The sequence below is a fragment of the Propithecus coquereli genome, unplaced genomic scaffold (genome assembly GCF_000956105.1).
Source record: "Propithecus coquereli isolate 6110/MARCELLA unplaced genomic scaffold, Pcoq_1.0 Scaffold518, whole genome shotgun sequence".
Taxonomy (NCBI): Eukaryota; Metazoa; Chordata; class Mammalia; order Primates; family Indriidae; genus Propithecus; species Propithecus coquereli.
In genome coordinates this window covers 943103-962654 of record NW_012151041.1, presented here as the reverse complement: position 1 = coordinate 962654, position 19552 = coordinate 943103, and the positions used below count along the sequence as shown (strand labels likewise).

Sequence of the window (19552 nt, the reverse complement as noted above, 5' to 3'; positions counted from 1 at the left end):
ACTGGTTTTAAGCAATTAGATTATAATGGATGATATGGTTTGGATGTTCGGTCCCTCCAAACCTCATGTCAAAATCTGGTCCCCAGAGTTGGAGGTAGGGCTTGGTGGGAGGTGTTTGGGGTCATGGGGGCAGATGACCCATGAAAGGTGCCCCCCCCATAATGAGTGAGTTCTCACTTTATTAGTTCACACGAGAGGAGGCTGGCACTGCCTCCTCCCTCTCTTGTGCCCACTCTCGCCATGTGACACCTGCTCCCCCTTCACCTTCCCCCTTCACTGGAAGCTTCCTGAAGCCCTCACAGAAGCAGATGCTGGTGCCACCTTTGTACAGTCTGCAGAACCGTGAGCCAAAATACTTCTTTTTCAAAACAAATTACCAGCCTCAGGTATTTCCTTTATATGGACTATAATGCAAAATGGACCAACACACCGGAGTTGGTAGGTTTTTGCTGTGTTTATTCTGCTTGGGGTCCACTGAGATTGTTGGATCCATGGGTTAATAGTTTTCATCAAGTTTGGAAAATTTTCAGCCAGTATTTCTTCAAATATTTTTTGGTCTCCCCCCAACCTAGATAGACAGACAGATCTATATCTACAGATTACTGAGTCACTTTTCGTGTTTTTCAGTCTTCTTGTTCTCTCTTTGCTTACGTTAAAGGGTTTCTATTGCTGTGTCTGATCTTTGCTTCTGCAATACCCAATCTCCTGTGATGCCTTCTAGGGAATTTTCCATTTCGGGAACTGTATTTTTCATTTCTGGAAGCTCCATTGGTATCTTTTTATATCTTCCATAACTCTCCTGCTTATGTTCATGTTTCCTTTAAATATGTAAAGATATTTATAATAGCTATTTTAAAGTCATTGTCTGCTAATTTCACCATTGCTATAAAATCTGGGTTTACTGTTATCGACTGATCTTCTGGCTTTGTTTCACATTTTCCAGTGTCTTTTTATGACTAGTGGTTTTTGATTGGACGTTGTATATTGGAAATTTTATGCTGTTGAGTGCTGGGTTTTTTTTTTTTATCTTCCTGTGAAAAGCACTGGGCTTTGCTCGGGCAGGCGATTGGTGTATGTGCAGGGGCAGCGTGGTCTCCTTGAGGCTTGTTTTGTGCTTTGTGAGAGCATGTTCATTGCAGCCTTCGCTCCAGGCTACTCTGGTCCTGTCGGCAAGGCTGGCCCTTTTGGTGTCCCTCCTCCATGCCCTGGCTGTCCAGCAAGGAATCTCCACTCTGGTCAGAGCTCGGAGGTTTCCCGAACCTGAGAACTGTTTATTTTACAGCAACCCTGTCATTCTTTGCCCCACCTTGTGGCATGTCCTCTATGTCTGTGTGGCTTTGTGTTCGGTCAGACGCTCACAGGCAGCCATGCAGATCTCCAGAGCTCTTGCTCTGCACTGCCCTCTCCCCTCTGGACTCTCACCTTATACCTTCCTGCGGCCTCTGCCCTCCCAGCCAGTGCCTCCTGCCTCAGGAGGGTGCCATGCTCTGCCTGGGCTCTCGTCCTTGTCCTGGCCTTCAAGACACTGCCTCCAGTCAGAAAACTGCTGATCACGGGGCTCATTTTGCTTTTTCCTTCTCTTAATCCTGAGCTGCCTGTGCTCTGACATCTGGAAACAGTTGTTTCATATAGTTTGTCCAGTTTTCTAGTTGTCTGTGGCAGGTAGATGAGTCCAGCCCCAGTTACTCCAACACAACCAGAACTGTCTGCTATTATTTTTAAAATAGTGGCTTGTCCAGAGATGCTCTTTCAAACCAACTGTCAGCTTGTCAGCCCTCATCTCTAAGCTGTGTACACAAAGATCACACATTCAGATAATCCCTGGGAGAGCTCTGACCCAAGTCACGCTGCAGTGACACACAGTGACTCTTCCGCCAGAAATGTTCCTTGTCGGTGCCACCTCCTCTCCTCGGCCTCCTCCGACAAAGGCTCCATTTCTGTCTTGGGCACATGCTGTAGCTACAGAGAACTGCTTTGGAAACAACATTGAAAGAGTCCCCTGAAAACTGGGTGTGGTGAGACAGGGAGAACAGAGCAGAAAATGAACCGTTTTTTATTTTTTTATTCTTTGTTTTCTAGAAATGGAACATTTCCCTTGGGAGGAACGAGTGGGGGTTTGTGGAGAGGGAGGGAGGAAGCAGGCACGTGGGAAGGCACCTGCCGGCCTCCCGCTCAGCCCAGGAGACCCAGCCCCTCGCAGTGGTCACTCACTGTGCCCTTGCTCTGTGCCGGGCACCGGGGACCAGGGAGCATCAGACAGCCCTGGGCTCAGGGCGCTCCCTGGGATGTGGCCATAGTGCCAGGAGAGGACGTGGTGGGGGTGAGAGGAGGGGAGGGAGGACGGGTGGACCGGGGGCTCCAGGAGGCCGGGCAGCGCCCACTCACCGGCAGACCGCGCACACGAAGCAGTCGGGGTGGTAGGTCTTGCCCAGCGCGGACACCACCTCGCCCTCAATGAACTGGTCGCAGCTGAAGCAGCGGGTGCCGTAGAGCCTCTGGTAGTCCAGCGTGCAGATGTACTCGCCCTGCCGCACGAAGAAGCCACCCTCGGCCAGGTCGCAGCCGCATGCTGGGGGAGAGGAGGGGATGGTGAGGTGGCGTTGGCAGCAGAGGTGACCATCCCACGTCCCCACAGCCCCAGGGAGAGCCCCCTCCACACACACGCCCCACCTGACGCAGGCCTTGCCACAAACTCAGGGGCCTCGCTCAAACTTTGGGGGGCCAGGCTCCACGGATAGATTTCAGCTCTGTCCCCTGGGCCTGGAACGGAGTGAACTTACCTTTAGGAAGCTTCTGGAAAGGGGTACTGACCCAGGATAGGAACCAGACTACCTGGAGGGGCCAGTCCCCCGACCTCGCTAGGCACTCCCTAAGCCTCCCAGACCCCACCAAGGATTCCCCATGAGCCCCTTCCCAGCTCCAGGTGGGCTGTTGCCAGCACCGGATATAACAGATTGGGAGAGAGGTAAAAACCTGAGTGCCTACTATGCGTGAGAGCCCATGGGAGGACTGGGAGGACAGACGAGGTCCCCATGGTGGGTCTACCCAGTCTACCTTGGGGCTTCCCAAGCCACCCCCCAATCTTCTGGTCTTCACGTCCTCACAGCCCTTGGCCATGATGTGGACAAGTCCAGATGCCCCTCAGGACTTCGAGAGCCTGGGGATACCTGAATGTCAATCATTCTTGTCCCTGTCCCCCAGCACACACCTGCTCCAGGAAGCTGATACCGTAGAGCCCTGGGGAGGGGCCAAGGGAACTCTGCCGGGTGGAGAACGGAGCACCCAACCTTGGGACAGCCTGCCAGCTACCAACAGCTCAGAAGCCCTGAACAGGTGTCCCAGGAACACATGCACATTCCCCCCACACGCTCTCCCTCCAGTGCCGGGACACGTGGGAGTTATGCACGGTTTCGGAGACAGCAGCCTATGGCCTGCCCTGGCTGGCCACCGCCCCAGAGGAAGCCCCTGCAGCCTCAGCCCCGCTGGCCTCGTCGGCCCAGGGTCCTGATAGCGTAGAGCATCTCACAGCCCCTGAGCCAGAGTTTTGAAAACCCAGGTAGCCCTTGTACATGTTAAAGTTGACACGTGAAAGGCTGTAATTCTGCATAATGTAAATATGGGACCTTTCAATTTAACCGTTCCGTCGTCCTTTGAGGGGAGCCAGTGGAATGCCGATGACAAAGCAAGACAACTGATGTCCATGTACAAAACCTGTGACCAAGATCTTGCAACCAGTTACAGCCACACAGCAGCTGCTCAGCCTTCGTTCCCGGACCTAGTCACTTCCACTTCTCCAAGGAGAGAGAGGTCAGCTTTCCTGACCAGGCGAGACATAAAGCCAAGCAGCTGAGAGCCGGGCCCTGGAGCTGCCTGGATTCGAATCCCAGCTCCTCGTCTAGACAACAGGACCTCCTTTGAAGGTGTACTGGTGACCCAGACGGGCACCCCGTGAGCTGGTGCAATGTGAGCCTCAGTCGTGCCGGCCACCAGCCAGGCCTGCAGCTGCCGCGGTCATGGCGGGCTCTGAATTCCTCCTCAACACCCGGTCTGAGCAGGAAAATCTTTGTTTAATCTTGCACCATGTCTTAGACCAAGCAAATGCATCCCGACTCGGGAAGAACAGACTATTTGGGACCTTACTTGGGAGAGTTACAGTATTTTTATGTAAACGCCACCTGTACCAAGACAGAGGAGGGGACGGTCACAGCACTCACAGCTCTGGCATTTGGCTACTTTTCTATTCTTCATAAAGATGTGATGACATCAGCTGTTCCTTGAAGGAGAAGAATGTGGCAGTGGTTCTGGTGCCCACTGAAACGGCGTAGTCTACGTCACAGGGCCCTGGGAGCAGGAGCAAAGACAGCATCCCAGCCAGGCGCTCCACTATCGGGGAGACACCTGGTCCGATGCCAGCTGCCCCGAGAATGCTAAGGTCACCGCAAGGCAGACAAAACCCAGACCTCTGCCTGCTAAAAGGAAAAAGTCCAGATTCCCTAGGAATTTTAGAAACCCATGTCAAGATAAGACACTATTATTATATTACATTTTGCAATATATGAAATTAGCAAACACACTGGAGAGAGGCAGAGCAGGGTGGGTGACACTGAGCACTGTTTTTTGGGCACACACTGGGGTCATTTACAAGAAACAGGAGAGGGCAGGGAACAGTGGGAAAAATTCGTACTACTTTCTGAAATATCCTTTGGCACCGACGCTAAAGAATGTTGAAACTGCTTCTGCCCTTTGACCTCGTGTCCCTCTCCTGGGATCTATCCCAAGGAAGTGATCATGAATACCCATAGAAGTTCAGTCGCAAGGTGTTCCCTGCAGCATCACTATTAGTATAACGCAGTGAATAAATGCCTGGGCTTTAGAGTCAGGCAGCCTGGGTCTGAATCCTCACTCCCACTTCTTCCCAGCTGTGTGACCCTGGGCAAGTTAATTAAACTCTCTGAACCTCATAGTCCTCACCTCTGAAATAGAGTTGCAATACTGATCTTGCATGGTTGTTGTAAGAAATAAATGAGATGGGGTATAAAAAGCCGATTAGCCCTGCATCCTCCTGGAAATGACTTAAATGTCCAACAATGGAGGAATGATTACCAAGCTTACCATGGCTATGCATTTGAAGGGATTTGGGAAGATACTGACATGCATGTCGAAGAATCTATATGATGGGGATAGTGCTTACGCAGTAGTTTGAAGTAAATAAATTATGACACAAAATTAGGTATAGAGCATGCTTCACATTTTAAAAAAGACTCATACAACGGAAACGGTTGTAAAAATATATACCAAAAAACTCTAATAGTAACCACGCGGGGAGGTTTTCCCCTCTCTCCTCCGTACTTTTCTACTTCATGGGTGGGGCATCAAGTACCATTAATGCACAAGGGAAACCGAGAACTCCAGGGGCCTTATCCCGAGCGAGTGGCTCCAGGGCTGGCCGGTCACTGCAGCCCCCGGCTTGGCCCAGCCTCTGCCTCAGACTCCCCTCCTGTAAATGACAGGGCAGATGTCACCTGAGATCCCTTCCTGCTGTGACTGTCACAACTCTGCCATGAGATCCTGTTGGGCCAGGCTGTGCAGAACGAGGAGTGCCCTGGGCTAGGGGCCGAGGCACACCTGTCTGGGGCTTCCTGTGGGGCTGTGTATCATAAACGCCCCTGAACGTCCAGGAAGGCGGGCATGCAGGCATGCTGCAACATCCCCTCTCACTCCCCGTTGCCTAGAGCAAGCGGCTATTTATAGTCCCAGATGGACATGTCCCCACTGACAGCTCCACCCGTGTTACCAAGTTACAGGCGACTCACGCTGTCCTCCCTGGACCCGCACCCCTCCCTCCCTGCCTGCTTTCTTGGCTCTTGCTAAAATCGTGGACTTGCTCAGTTCTGCTGCTAATCAGACCAGAAAACGCCTGCTTTCCCGAGGTCACACTTGGTCTTGGCCTCACCTTTTCCTTGCTGCAGTGTTTCCAGGGCATTGCAAGTAGGGAGGCAACAGATCAGTTTTTCTAGACAACATGTTCCAATAGCACAGAGCTCAGCCACCCATGAAGGGTCAAGAGAACCAGCTTCATTTTTCTAGGCAAATTTCAAGCTGTTTGTAAAAATGGTAACAGTTTTCATTTTTAAGGACCTACTATGTGCTATATGTTCAACATATTTATGCTGTGCATTTATTCCCATTTTGTAGTATGAAGACAGAACCAGCTGGATTTCAAAATATATGCAGAATCAAACGCCTCCTCACCCTCTTGTCCAAGCCATCATCATCTCTGGCCTGAGCTCCTGCAACTGCCTCCAAATGCTTCTCCCAACTCCTGTGCGGGCCTCCCTGCACCCGCGCAGCACGCAGCCACCAGAAACCTAAAACGGAGCAGGCGCTCCTCTGGCTTCCTCGTTGAGTGTCAAAGTCGAAGTCCTCGCCAGAATGCACAGGCTCTACCTGCCCACGCCCTCAGCCGTTCGTTCTGCTCCAGCCACGAGGGACTCCTGCTGTTCCCACATCTGCTGCAGGGCCTCTGCACTGGCTGTTCCCTCTGGCTAGAACACTCTTCCCCCACATGGGTGAACAACCAACTCCCTCACCTCCTTCTGCACTTCAAAGGTCACCTCTTCCTTGAGGCCCACCCTGACCACCCAGTTTAAAATAGTAACTCCCCTGGAACTCCTGACCGGGCCTTATCTTGCTTGTTTATTCTGAATAGCGCTTTCCATCTGTCTCCCTGCACCAGACTGGTCTCCACAAGGACAGGATGTCTGTTTTCCTCATGGATATATCCCAAGCGCCTAGAACAGTGCCTGGAACACAGCAGGTGCTCAGTCAGTAGTTATTGATCAAATCTTCCGGTTGGAAAAACTGGGTTAAGAAATGTGCCTAAGATGTACCTGAGCTGTGGGTGCCAGAGGAGGGATCTGAACCCAGACCTTCTGGCAACAAGGCCCAAGCCAGGGACAAGAGGATACTTATGAATATGTCATTTCTTTCATGGATTTTCCCAGGTAAACTGAGGCACATCAAACAAATGCCTGGGTAGCAAGAACCCAATACAGTGGGACCGCTTCAATCAGAATCAGACTGCGACACAATCGTCTTCCCTGCTAACAGACCCTGCCTTGGTTCAGCTGGTAATGTGCCTACCTGAGGATGAACAAGATTGTCAGTCACAATCCCCTGTTCCTCCTTGCCAGTGGGGGTGGACGTGTGAGCCATTTCTGGCCAATGATTCACATGGGAAGGCTGGGGGGACTTCAGAGGGAGGATCACGGGAGACAAAGACCTTTTGCCTGTACACTTCTCCCCCTGCCCCTTCCCAGGCTAGATGCCACCCTGTGAGGATGTGGTGTTGGAGCCACAGCAGCCATCATGAACCCACGAGGAGAGCCATTGCTGACGTGCAGAAGATGAGATGTGGGAGAGGAAACAGGGGAAGTGGAAGAAGAACAGGCCTTTCATGACCCTGCTGAGTTGATAAATTAACCAACCCTGGCGTGGGGTGGGGGCTACCTGAGACTCCAATTAAGGTGATAAATATCCACCTTGTTTAAGACACTGCGAGCTGAGTCTTTTATTAAATTCCCCCAAAAGCACCTGAATGATGTATAAGCTGCATTTCCATGAATGCCTGGATAAAAGATTAACCCAAGACTGTGTGGTTCTCACACATAAACAAACACAGCTTCCATTAAAGCTTGCAGGGAACTAGCTGCTCAATGCAGCTCTTCAGCAGGAGAAGTGCAGAGGCCACCTGTCGAGGCAGAGGCCCTGCTGCGTCTGCAGGGCCAGCATGGTGCCTAGCACAGAGTGAGATTCTATTTCTTTTCTTTTTTTGATTTTTTTTCTTTTTCTTTTTCTTTTTTTTTTTTTTTTGAGACAGAGTCTTGCTCTGTCGCCTGGGCTAGAGCTGTGGCATCAGCCTAACTCACAGCAACCTCAAACTCCTGGGCTCCAGTGACCCAACTGCCTCAGCCTCCCAAGTAGCTAGGACTACAGGTGTGCACCACCACATCTGGCTAATTTTTTCTATTTTTAGTAGAGATGGGGTCTCGCTTTTGCTCAGGCTGATCTCGAACTCCTGAACTTGAGCAATCCTCCTGCCTCGGCCTCCCAGAGTGCTAGGATTACAGGCGTGAGCCACCATGCCCAGCCCAGAGTCAGTTCCTATAACCTACTGCGGGCGGGGTGATGGTGAGTGTTGGGAATGGGCCTGGGTGCCCACAGACTCCTGCCACCACTTGAGTCACTAGTTGCCTCAGGCAGCTGATGGAGCGTGAATCCCAGGCCCCAGGTCAGACAGAGTGTGGCTGGTTAGGAAGGGGTTACAGTTATTTCCATGTCTATTGGAGGAGACTGAAGTGACCTGCCCAAGAGGACACTGTGGTGAGGGGACCTGGTCAGTTCCCACCACCAACCAACCCGCTGGGTCATGCCAGGTGACGGACTCCATTCTAGGAGTCTGATGCATTTCATTGCATGCCTAAGGTCCGTGCTTACAGAAAATCCTTTTAAATAAAGTGCTCACTTCCCCATTGTCGTTTAAAATAGGCTTTAAAAAAGAGCATTCTAATGGGTTTCACTTTTCAGAAACACAGCAAATGTATTTTTATGGAGAGTTGAGAAAATTAAACCAGACAAATCCCACGATGCCCTGGGAAGCCCCCAAGAAAAGGAAGAAATGCTTTAGGCTGCAGGGAGGGAAATACCCGAGCGCAGGCTGGGACAGTGACCAGGACAGCAGCCACCCCCTCTCCTTAGGGAAGACCTCCCTGGCACTGAGCACCCCCTTTGCTCTGGAGCCCGTGGCAGGGGACCCAGTAAGGCAGGTGGTAAGGCAGGTGACAGCAGGTGCTGAAGGCCACCAAGTTCACACCCTCAGCTTGAGCCTGCTCTATCTGCTCCCAGAAAACAAATCCCAGCGTGTGCCAAAGTGCATGCTGTTCATGTCATTGTTCTTCCAAGCAGCCCCAAAACCACCATCCTGGGGGTGTCCCGGGTCCCATCATGAGGACTCGGGCTGGGGTGTCTGGGAAGATGGGGCACTGTGGGGAGAAGTCACCAGGGCCCCAGCCAGGCTGTGGATGTGCAGGGGACCCCTGGATCCAGGTGACTCTGGGGCATCGCATGACATGCCCATGCGCAGAGCTGCAGTGTCTGAGGGGCAGGGCTGGGTCCACCTCAGCCGGAGGGACCCAGGGCACTTCTGCCCCTGCAAGAAACAGGACAGCTCACCGTCTTCACTGAGTCACCTGCCCTGCCCTGCCCCGTGCCTGCCCGTGGGCGCGGACCTCCTCCAGAGGCCGGTGGCACCAGGGTCATTTCTGGGGTGTTGCCCTTTCTGCAACAGAAGTTCCCTTTTCAAAGCACAGGACCCTCCACCCCACACACAGTGGTGACACAGGGCCTGGGGCAGGATGTGGACGAGTGGACAAGGCCGGCAAAGACAGAGACGGGGGCCACCTGCTGCCCTGGCCCCTCTCCCCCGTTCCTCCTCGGGAACCTGCGAGGGAAGGGCCCAGTTCACGGCCACAGGCAGGCACAGATCAAAACCCCAGACAAGCTCCCAGCACCTCCAGGCCTCAGCCTCCCCGTTCCGGAACGCAGTCACGCGTCCTATGGGCTGCTGGCACTGGGAGGATTCTGTCCTGCCTGGAATGGCCTGGCTTCAGACAGGCAGCTTTCTGCGCTCTGCAAGTCATGGCCAAAACACCACCTCCTTTACGAAGACCTCTCTGGAAGTGTCTAAATCCTCCCTTGTGGGCATCCCCCTCCCCCGGCACATGGTTTTTACTATAAAAAGTCAACTCTTTTTCAAATTATGTTGCACACCTCACCTAACACACCCATTTCCCTCACCAGCCTGCGAGCCCGTCACAGCCAAAGCGTTCACCTTCTCAGTCCCCAGGGCAGTCCACAGCCTTGGCCAGGCCTGGCGCACAGTGGGGCCTCCTGGGACCCTTTGTGGAGCGGATAAAGGCAGCCCCCAGTCACAGACTAGGGGCCGTGCAATGTTAGGTGAAACTTGAGTCACTCTACAATTTCCTAATTTTGTTTGCCCATAAACAAGTAAACCCTCATTGCACCAAGGTAGCATGAATCGCCAAACAGCCTAGGAGGGCAGGTATCAAACGCACAGGAGAGCAGGTTGTGACCATATTGCACAGCACAGAGTGGTATCTGTAGCATCATTAACATGATTCCTTTACAACTGCAAACTCTTTGGGTTTAGCTACATCACATTGGTTTGATTTGCATATGAAAAATGCTATTTTCACATATTTTTAGAAAATTGAATGCAGATACGTTCAGTCCCATTTGCACACAGCGGAACATGCACCGTCCTCAGCACAGGAAGAGGCTGGAAGGAGCTTGCACGTGGGCCACCGGGCTCTCACGTGATTTTTTTGTTTTACTTTCTTCTTATCTTTTTGATATTATTTGAATGTAGTATGCTATTTACATTATTTTTTATAATAGAGAAAAATTAAAGTGATTTTCATTTGGAATAAACAGTAATGCTCTCTGTGCTCCTCTGGGTGGAGGGGCCTGGGTGTTTGTGGCCCAGGGAAGGTCCTGGGTGCTCCACACTTCTGAGTTCATGTGGCTGACAGTGACCATTTGCCTTCTTGGCCACGGTGCCCAGGTGGCCACTCTGCTCTGGCCACAGGATGGGAATTCCTGTACGAGGACAGCCCTGGGGTTCTGGACTCTTGTCGTCTGACCCTCCCCATTCCGGCAGATTCCTCTATCACACTCACAGGTGACACATGCTGCATTGAAAATCACACTGTTGCATGTGAATTCTGGACTCGAACCTAACCCGAGGTTCCCAGGGAACTCTGGGGGGCCTGGACCTGCCACCGGGAGGCCCGGTGCAGAGGCCATGCTGCAGGACTGTCCCTGCGGCCGCTGCAGCAGGACGAGGGACCGAGCGCCACTCACCTTTGCAGACGAAGCACTTGAGGTGGAAGTACTTGCTCTGCACCCGCAGCACCTCGCCCTTGCACACATTCCCGCACGTGTTGCACAGGATCGCCGTACTGGGCGGCTTCTCCAGGGGGCTGTGAGCAGCCTGTGGCTGCGACACTGTGGGAAAAGGAAAGCGGGTTAAAGGGTGGCATGCGCCAGGCCCAAGGGTGTGGGGTCGCAGGGCCCGGCCCTCCCAGCAAGCCCATAGCACAAAGCGCAAGCCCCACAGGGCATTGGATGGACAGATGTCCCTTTTTCCCTCGGGGACCGCAGGAGTCAGATAATGGGACAGGTGAGGGGCCTGGGGCTAAGGCCATCTGGTCAACCCCAGTGTGGGCTCCCATCTGTGGCAGCCCCATCCAGTGGGTGGCCCTGCCTCCTTGAGCGTGCACAGATGCAGTGATAAGGCCACAACTGCCCCTCCTGATGGATGACCCAACCCCTGCTGCCTCGACCCTCCAGGGTCTCAGAGGCAAGGCATCCCCTGGTGAGCTCACAGCCCTTCAGCAGCAGGGGAGGGACCAGTGTCCTCTCTCTGCAGGTACAAGAGCCACGGTCCTCTTGGGAGTTTGCTTCAAATTTCCTCTGGGTCCTGGGACATTGATCTGAATATTGTTGCTGTCCCCTTAAAGCTGGCCATGGTGTAAGATGTTCAAGGAGGAGCTGGGCAGATGGATGAGTCAGGACAGATGGTCACAGAGCCTGACCGTGGGGCTCCCGGGGACTGGGCAAGGCCGTGCACTCCTCATCCCCATCCCCCTAGAGCGCCTACGGAGGCAGCGCACAGCATGCGGGGCCCCATGGCAGAGAAGCCTCAGGTCTGCCCCGGGGCTCCCAGCCAGGCAGTGGGGACAGCCAGGTGAGCAACAATGACAACCTGGTAGCCCAGCTGGCACTGGGAGAAGCTCCAGGGAGCCCCTTGAGCTTGGCAGCATGAGGAGGAGCTGGCTGGACAGAGGGGAGGCTGGGCAGGGAGGCCTGCCACGCAGGCAGAGGGCCCAGTGTGCGGGACACACACAGGCGAGCAGTGCCCACGAGGGAGCCTTGGGCCAAGTGTAGGGGCAGCTAATGCCCAGGAAGTGCTGGCTGGCAAAGTAACAGCCTAGAAGGACAGACGACTCCCGGAGCCCAGGGAAGGCGCAGAGGGGTTGGGTGGGCAGGAGGTTCTGTGGTCAGTGGCTGAGGTCGGCCCGGTAACAGCCCCCAGTGATGTCCATGTCCTAATCCCCAGGACCTGTGCACACGTTTCCAGACAGGGCAAAACGGACTCTGCGTATGTGATTAAGTTCAGGACTTCCGGGTTACCCAGCTGCGCCCAGTGCAATCACAGGGTCCTTGACATCAGAGGACAGTTCCCAGAGGGAGCCATGACCGCGGCAGAAAGAGAGACGCCATGCTGCTGGCTTTGAGGAAGGAGGAAGCGGCGGCGAGCCCAGGCATGCGGGCACCTCCATAAGCAGGAAGAGGCAAGGACAGGACGTTCCCTCCCTCCAGAAGGAGCCGGCCCTGCCAACAGCTTGATTTTAGCTCAGAGAACTGTAAGACCATACATTTGTGTTGTTTCAATCCACTAAGTTTGGGGTCAGTTGTTACAGCAGCCAAGAAAGCTAACGCAGCTTTGTTCAGGACTAAGCTGCTGTTTGGAAAGATCGTTCCCACCAGCAGTTGTGCACTAATGCAGCCGTCATCATTTCAGACAGGCCGCTGACACAGGTGCAGCGCCTGAGGCTCCAAGCCCTCTCCTCCCCACCCACATTCTGCTAGTCACCCCTCGGTAGGGGGGCACGAGTCACCAACGACAGCACGAGTCACCAACGATGGCAGCTGCCAAGGGCAGGCTTTCTCGCAGCCCAGGCCCCACGCAGGTGCTTTCTGCTGACGGTGGAATTCATCCACGTGATCTTACGAGAAACTGAACACACAGACAGAGGCCACATAGAAAGACAGAACTGGCCCACACCTGCAACTACGTGCCCAGAAAACCAGCTCCTGTCTGCAGCAAACAGCCAAGAAGCCAGCCTGCCACACATCGGACTCACGGGAAGGCAGACTGCTCTCTCCCAACAACCCAGGAGCCAAAAGAGGACTCTGTAACCATCAGCCCCAAATGGCCTGGCAGCCACCGATCTGGCCACCCATCCTCTGCTGAGTCCCCCTGCCCAGAGATGGGGGTTTGAACAGGAAGCAGCACAGAGAAGGAACCCAGGTCATCCTGGTGACGCAGGCCTTCTGAGGATGGGGATTCGGCCCGATGGTGCTGGGTGCACCTGTCTGGGGATGAGGGTGAGGTGTCAGCCTGGAGAAGCAGGTGCAGGAAAGGAGGTGAACAGCATGAAAGATAATCCAGCCGGGCCCAGGGGCCAATGCCTGTCTCCAGTTTCAAGAGGAGCCTAGGACGCTAAACAGGGTGGTGCAGAGTCCAGCAAGGGGCCCTCTGAGCTTCCTCCATAGCCCCAGAGACCACAGTGATGTTTCTCCCTCTGGGCTAAGTGTTCGTGGCAGGTCCGTCCCATGCCCCTTTCACCCACAGAATCATTGCAAAAACCACTTTGTCCATATTCAATGAAGGTGACGGAGGGACCGAAGGTGAGGCTTTCCTGGGCGTGACCCTGAGGCTCCCGCTGCAGAGCAGGCATCGGAGTTGCGGTTCGAAACCTCGGACAGGGCCTGCGCCTGCTGCACTTGGCGCGGGGCCACCGGGGCTCCCGAGGCCGACACGCTAGTGACTCAGGCCACGTCTGAGACTCAGTCAGAGAGCGTAGGGGTGGGGGGTGTGGGGCTCCTGTCTATTGGCAACGCAAGGAACAATGCGCTCGTCTCTTCATGTCAGACAAGTGTTCAGACTGCTGGAGTGCGGCTCAAATCCAGCACTCGGGAAACGTCAGTGTCAGTCCCGGGGGCAGCACGGGCTGTGGGGTCCGACCGCCCCTCACCTCCCACAGGCTGTGACCTCGGTGAGTCCCCGAAACTCCCGACTCCCCATTTATCTGTCTGTCCATCTGCCCATCTGTCCTCAGTGCACACCAGCTGGCCCCAGGGACACCAGGACTATGGACAAAACTGTTTGCCTAGCAACCAGCCCAGCAAAACAATAAGTGCTCAAGAAACAATAGCTATCGTTATTTTCGGGAACACATGGCCTGACATCACCCGTTTCCAGGCTTCTGGAAATATAGTTGGCTCTGAGGGCAAAGCTACTGCAAGAGCTGCCATGTGCTTGCAGGATCCTACCCCACCCTCCTGGAGCCGCCTCTGCAGCGCCCAAGCCGGGGGCTGTGGGTTGGTGGCAGTGGTGCTGCCCTCTGGTGATGGAAGGCAGACACTGCACTGCGAGGACCTCCAGGCGCACGTGCCACCTCTGCAGGTTTCCCCTCCAGCCCCCTTGGGACCACAGGTGGGTGGATGTTGTGCATTTGAAGCATGGGTCTTTTTGCCCCACCAAGAGGGTTCACTATTTGCACCTGCCGTGGCTGCCAAATTGCGAGGACAGGGGCATACTAGGAGAGGCCAGGGTGGCCGTGGCAAACCTGCACAACTCTGCTTGCCTCCTCTTGGGCGCCCTCGTCCCTGACCAGTAGGCGACGACACACCTGATGGGTGCTCCCCAGAGGGTGCCTCCCCTCCCACGGCAGCAGCAGAGCAGGTGCTGCGGGTGAGCAGACGGAGGCTGGGCTAGGCGCCCTGCGAGCTCGCGGCAGTGCGGGGAGGGCTGTCCCCGCCAGGCTGCCCTGTGCTGCTGCGCCAGCTTCCCTGCACGGGACGCAGAAGTCCCCGATTGGTGGCTCGTGCCAGCCCACCCAGCCCCCCTCAGACTGTGCTCTAGAGACAGAAACTCCTTCTGCCCTGAAGCTGAGCTGGCTGGCCATGAAGGTCTGAGGGAGCCAGCGGCCGGGAGTGCACAACTGCTGATGGGAACAATCTTTCCAAATAACAGATTAGTCCTGAACGAAGCTGCTGAGGCATAAGGCGCCTCTGCCCTCCCTCCCAGCTGCTCAGGGCTAGGGATGGGCACCGACTCCCCTCTGTCCCTGGCGCCAGCCCCGGCTCCATGTGCAGCAGGCAGCTGGGGAAAGCTCGTGGAAAGGAAACCGTTTCCTTCTTTTTAACAACTGGTATTTCTTGAGCCCTCGCTGTGCACTGGGCCCTGTCCTCAGGGCAATGCACATGTCGACTCTCCCCCACGACACCCCTGCTAGGCAGCTGTGACGGCCCCTCCCACAGGTGAGGACACCGAGGCCGAGGGAGGTAAGCACAGGCAAGCCAGGCCCGAGGCTGCCAACACGGCTGCACTGGCACTGCCCCGGGGGGCCTTCCCAACACGTGCTCCTGAGCCCCCCACACACAGTTCGTGATTCAGGGGGCCAAGAGCTTTTATTTTTAAAACGGCTTTGGTTGTTCCGAGTAACTCATTCGCGGACATCAGAGTTGGAGCTGCCGGCTCCCAACAGCAAGGCCCAGCCTGGCCAGTGCCACGCGGGCTGTCTCTCACCGAGTTGGCCTGGTGCACGCCAGCGACCGGACCACAGGCTGTCCTTTCAGACAGCGCCTTCCGGAGTGCAGAGCAAACGTGCACTTTGGGAGAGAGGGACAGGATGTCCCCATGACACTTGTGAAACCGCGCCCCAGCTGGAGTCAGGTTCCAGGAGGGAGGTGCCACTGCAGGGCTAAAGGCTGGTCCTCCGTGGTTCTCACAAAGCACAGCGTTGGCCAGAACAACGAGCGATACCAACAGTTGCTTGGACCAATGTGACCTAACCCACTGAGTCCTTTCCAGAATGGCAAACTAAATGTTAACATGCCTGTTTGTCAGTGACATTCACCTTGATTCGGTAACAAAGTCACACCACTGTTGTGCACCTAAACACACATCCTTCAGTGAGTATAAGTCTTAAATGTCCCCCTCTGGACAGCCCCAGTTCCCAGAACCCCACCTTCTTGGTGCCTGCTCCCAAGCCTACTCATCGTTCATGGACACATGCTCTTTGGTGCCTCTGGGCCTTTGCACATGCTGTTCCCTCCATGTGGAAGGCCCTCTCGGCTTCTCTATACCTTCCTTTAAGAGTCACCTCCTATGCCACTGCCTCTGCAAAGTCCTCTGGGATTCCCACCAGGGTGACAGGCTCCCCTCCCCCACTTCCTGGCTGTGTGTGGCATGCACCTTCACACAAGGTCTGAGTGGGTGGATAGCCCTGGCCACCTGTCTGTCAATCATCCCAGACCAGAAAGGCCTTGGAAGGAGGGGCCAGGTGAAATTCACCTCGGTCCTCCAGAACCTGGCCCAAAGCCTGCCGTGTATGGATTTTACATTAAAAAGAGAACTTTAGGGGAGGGGGAGATGGAAAATAAATAAATAAAAATAAAAACAGAACTTTCAAGGTGTCCTTCAGAAGGTGAATGGATGAACAAACTGGGGAACATCCAGACAACAGAATATTTTTCACTGATAAAAAGAAACAAGCTATCAAGCCACAGAAAGACATGGAGGAAGCTTAAATGTACACTGCTGGGTGAAAAACACCTGAAAAGGCTGCATACCACATGATTCCAACTCCACGACATTCTGGAGAAGGCAGGCAGTAAAGAGATCGGTGGTCGCCGGGGGTCTGGGGGAGGGAGGGATGAACAGGTGGGGCACACGGTTTTTAGGGCGGTGACACTGCTCTGTACACTACTGTGATATACAGTGGACACAGGTCTTCGTGCATTTGTCCAAAGCAGAGCATGTCCAACACCAGGAGGGAACCCCAAGATGTATCTGCAGATTTCAGATAATAACCTATCAATATTGGTTCATCGGTTGTAATAAGCAAACCACAGCTGGGCAAGATGTTGATAACAGGAAACCGGGACGGGGAGGGGGAATGTATGGGAACCTCTCCGCACTTTCTGTAAACCAGAAACTGCTCTAAGAAATAAAGTCTATCAAAAAATATAAACATTTAAAAAGGAGCAACCACACCCCAAGACTTAACCACAAGTGCGGCAGGTTCGTTTCACAATTTTAAGATCAGTTCTAATAATTGGGTCTAACAGGTCCCTGCTGTGATAATCACATGAAACATAAACTCAAGGGGTAAGATTCAAGTACGAGGGGCTGTGATTATCTAATCCCCTGTGATAATGAAGCCCCCGTGCTGGGAGCCGTGGCGGGAACAGCAAGCGTGGTGGCTGCTGTCACTAACACACGACCTCCACTGCAAAGGGACGCGGCCCTCCGGGAAACCACGGGAGCCCGCTACTCCCCTCCAGGCTGGACTACTGCTCTGCCACCAGCCTGCTGGACCTGGAGGAGTCGGGACGGGAGCCAGCACCACCTGGTTTGGACCGACTGTCAGGGGCTGTGCAAGCTCGGAGACCTGATTTAACTCTGCGGAGCCTCAGCTTTTACATCGGCAAATTGGGGCTTGGTCTTACGAGGAATTTCAAATATCCACTGAAGTAGGTAAAGCCGCTCGAGCAAGGTCTGACGTGGCTCTGAACAACAGCTGTGAGTTGTGTCCCCCCAGGGCTCAGAGGCCAGGTGTGCAGGGCAGGGGGTGGCTATTGGAAAGGAGAAAAATGATCCCTCTGAGGTCCTCTCTGGGTCTCACAGTCTAGCACAGGAGTCCATGGCGTTTCCTCTGAAAGCCCAGACGGTGAGTATTTTAGGCTTGGCATGCCATGTAGTCTCCGTCACAACTATTCAGCTCTGCCCTTGTATCTGAAAAGCAGCTGTAGACAATGTATAAACAAATGGGCGTGGCCATGTTCCAATAAAACTTTATTTGTCCCATAGACCTAGATTTTGGCCCCTGGCCTAGTATTCCCAGAGGGCCACACCTTTGCTCCAGCAGGAGCCTCATCCACCAGTTGTCCTGGGTGTGCACTCATGAATGGGTCCAGCTTGGTGGGTGGCAGGTGGGGTGCTTAGAAGAGCAGGAACTGGAGGGTCACCAATCCCCAGCCATGCCACCTTGGGCAGGTCACATGACCCCTCGGAGCCTCGGTTTGCTCATCTACAAAATGGGGACAACTATTCCCAAGACACAGGGCAGATCAGATGAGCCGTGAAACTGGTGACCCAGCCAGTGCAGGGAGCAGTCATAGGACTGGGGTTGCAGCAAGGGAGCTGCTCCTCCGGGTCCTTGGCCACAACATCCCATGGCTGCAATGGCCCGATGGCGACCTCCTGATGGCGGGGTCCTCCACACTGACCTCTGCACACCGGGGCCTCGCCCAGCTGCACCCAGTCCTGAACTCTGAGCAGGACCCACACAGACCCACCCCTAGGCCTTGCTGCTGGCTGAACCCCACAGACGCCACTGCTACCTGCGACGTGGAGGCAGCTCTCAGCCGCACCGTGTGTCCTGGCGGGAGAACCTCCAGACCCAGTTGAAACCACAGGTGGGCGCCTTGGTTTCTTCACTCTGACCATTAGACCCCACACTCCCTCTGCCTTGTGAGCTGGAGGAGCCGCTTCTGGACTGTTAACCCACATAACGCTTCACTCTCCTCTTCGCCCTGTTGGCACAGACCTAACCTAGCAGCAACTTCCCCACTTTGTTCACAGAAACCCACCAACCTGCCCTCATTCCAGATGCCACGACCACAGGTCCCATGGTTTCCCTCAGTCATCAAACCAGGAGGCCAACTGTGATACCGCATGTGCTGTGTGCCCCGTGTGTTTCAGGTGACCCTGGTCGGTGCACGGTGTGCTCAGGCCCCTCCTCATCCTGCTGCCACAGCCCCATGTTCAGGCGCAGAGCACCTGCCCAATCCTCCGTGGCGCTCTGTGACGTTGGAAACCACTGTAGGTCCCCGTGACGGCGTTCTGTAAGCCAAAACTATGCCACTGGGCCAAAGTGCACTCAACTCCAAATGCTAAAACAGTCAAGGCATTGGTTCATTCATTCACTCATTCACCCAATGTTTGAGGGCCTATTCTGTGCCCTGAGTTGGTCGAGGCCCTAGGGATACCACAGTGGACAAAATAGATGCAGTCCTGGCCCTGTGCACTCTCTCATTGGTGCACGTCCCACAGGAACGGTTGATCGTCCCCATTGCACAGAGAGGGTCACAGGGCTAGGCGAGGGCCCAGCGGGGGCCTGTTCAGCCCCCTGCTGGTCTGCAAATCATGCGTTCACTTGCTCAACAGAGGAGCAGGGCAGCACTGGGCCCCAGAGGGACAGAGGTGCCCACGGGCACTGTCCCAGCAGGGCAGGCGGCAGCGGGAGGGGCAGGCCAGGCCAACAGGGCACGGGACAGCCAAACTCCCCTCCGTCCAGCGACCCACCTTTCACTCAGACAGCAAGGCACTCGTCATCCCGTGATCCTTGGGAATTGTTTCAACTCTTCATTTCCGCTCTCTTCCCACGGATCTATATTTAGTTTCATCCTTCTCTGGGGGCCCAGTGAACACTGGAGCCTGAGCAGGTCCCAGTTTGGCAAGACCTACAGCCCATGTTGGTCTTGTTCTCCTGTCTTCCTGGGTTTGCTCTGGAGGTAAATCCACCTTGATATTGGGACATGGGGCCCCTTGAGTACTCACATAGGGGAAAATCTGGGGTCAGCCCAAAGCAGAGGGTGCTCACTGGAACCCTACTCC

General features: G+C 54.6%; 1 protein-coding gene across 1 annotated transcript in view; it reads right to left on the bottom strand.

Annotated features, from left to right (window-relative positions):
• The window catches only part of ABLIM2 (actin binding LIM protein family, member 2), a 108838-nt gene extending 90299 nt beyond the window's left edge, over positions 1-18539 (bottom strand). Inside the window, exons 1-3 of the mRNA XM_012656746.1 lie at positions 18530-18539; positions 10942-11085; positions 2386-2569 (exon numbers count right to left, since the gene is read on the bottom strand). Of these exons, the coding sequence (XP_012512200.1) occupies positions 2386-2569; positions 10942-11085; positions 18530-18539 (338 nt within the window). The remainder of the gene's footprint in view (positions 1-2385; positions 2570-10941; positions 11086-18529) is intronic.
• Between the last annotated feature and the right edge of the window lie 1013 nt (positions 18540-19552).